The sequence below is a fragment of the Pteropus alecto genome, unplaced genomic scaffold (genome assembly GCF_000325575.1).
Source record: "Pteropus alecto unplaced genomic scaffold, ASM32557v1 scaffold17, whole genome shotgun sequence".
NCBI classification, from domain to species: Eukaryota; Metazoa; Chordata; class Mammalia; order Chiroptera; family Pteropodidae; genus Pteropus; species Pteropus alecto.
The window spans coordinates 24760-29195 of record NW_006440645.1 but is presented as its reverse complement, the minus strand read 5'-3'; the positions used below and the strand labels follow the sequence as shown (position 1 = coordinate 29195).

At 39.8% G+C, this 4436-nt stretch overlaps 1 protein-coding gene across 2 annotated transcripts in view; it reads right to left on the bottom strand.

Annotated features, from left to right (window-relative positions):
* Nucleotides 1-1371: 1371 nt before the first annotated feature.
* FAM241A (family with sequence similarity 241 member A) overlaps nucleotides 1372-4436 on the bottom strand; it is a 16583-nt gene continuing 13518 nt past the window's right edge. Inside the window, exon 2 of one of the 2 annotated variants that reach the window (XM_006917773.3) lies at nucleotides 1372-3855. In XM_006917773.3, the coding sequence (XP_006917835.2) occupies nucleotides 3610-3855 (246 nt within the window). In that variant the 3' untranslated portion in view covers nucleotides 1372-3609. The remainder of the gene's footprint in view (nucleotides 3856-4436) is intronic. The other variant, XR_003048069.1, reaches the window with a different exon arrangement.

The following is a 4436-nucleotide window of genomic DNA, read 5'->3' as shown; positions in this document are numbered from 1 at the left end:
AAATGAAGGGAGGGAGACCAAAGTCTGAGAGGAGGCTGGTGGGGACGAAGTTAGTGAGGCCGTAAGTGCAGAGAGTGGGAAAGGCAAAGACAGGACCTGGTGATCAGGTACATGTGGGCCGGACAGGACAGGACTAGGTCATCTGCTGAGATCGGAAACATAAGGAGAAGGTTTGGGGGAAGGGTGCTCTGTCTTTTGTTTGGACACTGAATTTCAGGGGGTAGGGGAAGGCAAGCACACATGCTGGGCAAGCAGCGGGATGTGCGGATCCGGTGTCCTGGTCAGTGCTGGGCTGGAGAAGCAGCCTGCAGCGTGGCTCGCATGGAAGGCCACTAACGCCATGGCAGTGGTGACACCGCACGGTGATGTGCTGTGATGAGATCGGGCTGTTGGAAGGAACCCCAGGAATACCAACAGCTAAGGGCTGGGCACCCCGAATCCAGCAATAATCTCGAAACCATGATTGGTCTCCTTGGCCAGTACTAACAGGTATGAAAGTCTAATTTCTCTCCTTTTCCTTCACCTTGTAAAGCCGTAAATTGGCGATGAAAACATTTTAAATAGCCAGAAATCCATCAATACTTGTAATAGGTTAAGGTATAACTCTAAGCCGCCCACACAGCCCTGACTGCTCAGTGCCCAGCTGTGCCTGCGCCGAGCTAGCTTTGCCCCGGCCCCCGACTCTCGCCGTAACCCTCTCCCTCGGCTCTGTAACTGTCTCCTTTTCCCCGACATCCGGACAGTCTTTACTGGGTTTGCAGCTCAGTGACAGCTCAGAGAGCTTTGCTCTGATTAAAGCATGTGCTTTAACAGAGAGGTTGGTCAGAAGACGGTCCTGGTCTACTACTGTCACTTGGAGATCCACACCCAGTTTTGGGCAGGTCGATGGGGATTTGCCTCAGCATCTCCTCTTACATCTGTAGGAGCAGAAATGGGGTTGTGGCCTCTACAGAGGCCTAACAGTGGTGAGTTGATAAATGTAACTGGCTTGCCAGGGAAAAGGAGCTCAGATCTGCTGTGTTTGCCAATTTTTACAGTGCAAACACTCCCCTCAAGGCAACTGCAAGCTACTGACTCGATGTCACCAAGGGCAGGGTGGAGACAACATGTCCACAGTTGGCTCAGGCTAGCCAGCACGAGCACACTGCTAGACCCAGAATGATCTGACTGGTGGCCAGGCATGGGACAATGCCTTCTGTATGACAGCTTAAGACACGAGAGGACTGAATTCTACAATATACTGAGCTTTTACTTTAAGGAAAATGGATTTATTCATCTGTAGGCAGTTCATTCATAGATCTTGACCTCTTTCGTTTTCAGCAGAGGGCTGCTGGTATGAGTGATAGTTACATTAAGAATCTAATAACATAGTTTGTAACTTTTATATCTTTATTTATAAGCAGTAAGTGTCTAAAATTGGTTTGTTTCTGAGACTGAAATGATTGAGAATCATTTTAAATCTAATTTCTTACAATACGGACCAATGAAGTTACCAGTTTCTTTTTGTTTCAGGATATAGCAGCATAATCTGCATTCTAATGTATTTCATGAAAGAAAATATTTCACTTCCATCGAATAAGCAAAGTTTTTTCCCAGTCAAAGGAGACAATTTGATAGTATGCTGCTCTAACCAATACTACATAACGGAAGAATAACGGCAGATGTCTCGTCTCTGTATGCGATTTAGTATGCACCCTATGAGCAGTGCAGGTCCACGGTGCGACGGACTGCTAAATAATCACTACCAAAACTTACTTTAAAAATATTTTCAACACTCTGCACTGGTGGAACCAGAGCTGTTATTATGCACATTATATCTTTTTTACATTCTAAAGGGAAATTAAAATTCCCAATAGCATTAGAAAAGAATGTACTTTTAAGTATTTAATGCGGATATACAAAATCTCATGACTTCTATTAAAAACCTTGAAATTCTACTGTGCACAAATGAAGACACCTTTCGAAATGACATGCACTTATGCTGAGATCATAAAGGTTACTATAAAAGTATTGCAAACCCAATAAAAACACAATGATATGGTACAAAGTCTTTTTTTAAGTAAAACTTTAAATGGTCTGCATTTATACAAATGCACAATACTTTTCAGTGCCCTCTGGCATTTTTGTTCAGGATTAACTGATTTTAGAAATCTAAGTTGAACATTTTACATTTTTAAAAATCAGTTTTCTGCTGCAGAATGGAAGACACTGACAACTTGTAGAATAATACATTTTTAAAACAGGATCGGGTAAAAACTTTACAAAGTGGAACAGTAAACATTTTATATGCTTTAGTTACTGCCCTGCCAAAGATTAAAATGCCTCATTTTCCTCTGATTTAACTTGACTTTCTAGATAATTGTCTCAACTACCTCTCCTTTGTCTATATAGAAAGTTTCTGAGATGCAAGCGTAAAGATTTTAAGTTCTCTAGCAAAATTCAAAATATCAGTAAGCCATTTTCCATGTTCAAAGTGTATTTAAAGAAATGCTTATTTCCATATAAAACCCCCAAAGTGCTGAATCAAGACACATTAATAACATGGCTGCCCAAACACTGCCCTGGCTTCAGCCGTAGAAGGTTACTCTCACGACTGGCTGTTAAGTCCCAAACGTGAGCGTTTGCCTTTCCACTGCCATAGTGTGCTTTCTCATACAGAGATCAAAGAAAATGCGTTCACTTGGTTTTCTTAAAAGAATGGTAAAGTATTTCAGGTAAATCAAGTTTCTTGGGGAAAAAAATTATGCCAAGATAAGAAATGGATTTTTAAAATCTTAGAATAATTGCTATAAAAGAACTATAAAATTTAAATTTCTGGGAAAAAAATACACTTAAAATGTCTCTCTAGGAAAAAATATGCAACTTGTTAGATACAAAAAAATATTGCATCGCCATGGGGGTCAGCCAACTATGGACCTGGCCACAGAAAGTAATTAGCACCCAAAATGTCTAAAACTTCAAATGATATACTAAAGTGATTCCAGGCCCAAGCCAAATCATAAAAGTTACATTTCACTTGGGAAGTTTCTCCAGTGATAAATAAATCCCTTTCAATCTTCAGATGTGCTTGCTGTTCTGATTTCCAACAAAATATTTACATCGTGTATAGTAATTATCATTTACATAGATTAAGGCTGAGCAGGGCTGATAGAAATCCAAATTATTTCCCAAATTTGCTGAGGGTGGGCGAGGAGCAATTCTCCAATTAAAATTTATTTTTGGCTCCCTGTTTCATCCTTTTTCTTCTAAAATGTTTTATTGGGGCTCTTTACAAGACCTATATTGCCTGATTTGAATTCCATATCCTGTTATTTTCCCTGCTCACTTTTTGATGGTTGTACTTAAGATTTGGCATGGGAATAGGGGTGTTTAAAAGTGGGCACAGATCACGGTAGTAAAATAAGTTTTGCATAAACTACAAAATGTGTATTCAACCCTGTTATGATCAAGAGTTGAGTTCAATTTTAAACAACATCCACTTATAAATTTTATTACAAAATAGCACACAATTTGAAAAAAGGCAAACTTTTCAGCTTTCATGTAGTGAAATATGTAACTTTGCCGATTACATATATGGCTACCAAATGCGAACAGCTCATGGGCCACATTTCATTGTTGCACATAAATAATGACAAGGCAAAGGACGGCTACTAGTCCAAGGGCTTGCAGGCCAAGAAACCACAGCATAAGCCAGAAGAAAATGACTATCACGGGCTCCACAGTTCGTTCTCCAAAATACATCCTCGAGAAGCCCATGTTGATGAGGCTTTTGTTCAGTTCACCAAAAAGTGTCCCCATCTTTTTGTAGTCATCTCCGAGAGGCTCGCCGGTGTGGTTTTGTGATTCTTCAACATCCTTAAAAAAAAGAAGAAGGAGGAGGAGGAGGAGGAAGAGGAGGAGGAGGAAGAGGAGGAGGAGAAGAAGAAGAAAAGAAAGAAAGAAAAAAAGAAACAAGACAGACATAAACATAAATTTAGAAATAGGTGAAGGTCTTTAAGAAAAACAGCTATCTCATAGTTCTGTATCTTTCAAAGACAGTTCTTTATACCACATCATCTTTGTTAAAATAATTGGTTTAGGTCCTTTCTCCACATTAGTCCCTAATCCTTCAGGAGTAATGATTCAAATAATAATTATGTATTGAACATCTCCTTGTTCGTAGTAGATGCAAGACGGAAAATTACCCATATGTAAAAAAAAAGGAAAGCTTTAGGTGTGAGGTCTCACATAACAAATATTAAGTTCCCGTGATGCAGTCTAGGCCAAAGTTAATTATCTTAAAAAGAAAAAAAACCACTTGCCGCAAAGAGCCAAGGGACTGGAGGGTTTGAGGCACGCTTTCAACACATGGATCACACTTAGACCCCTTCAGCAGAAACCAAGTCCTGATCATTTCAGTCATCAATAAATAAGCAAACATTTTCCTTTTAAAAATG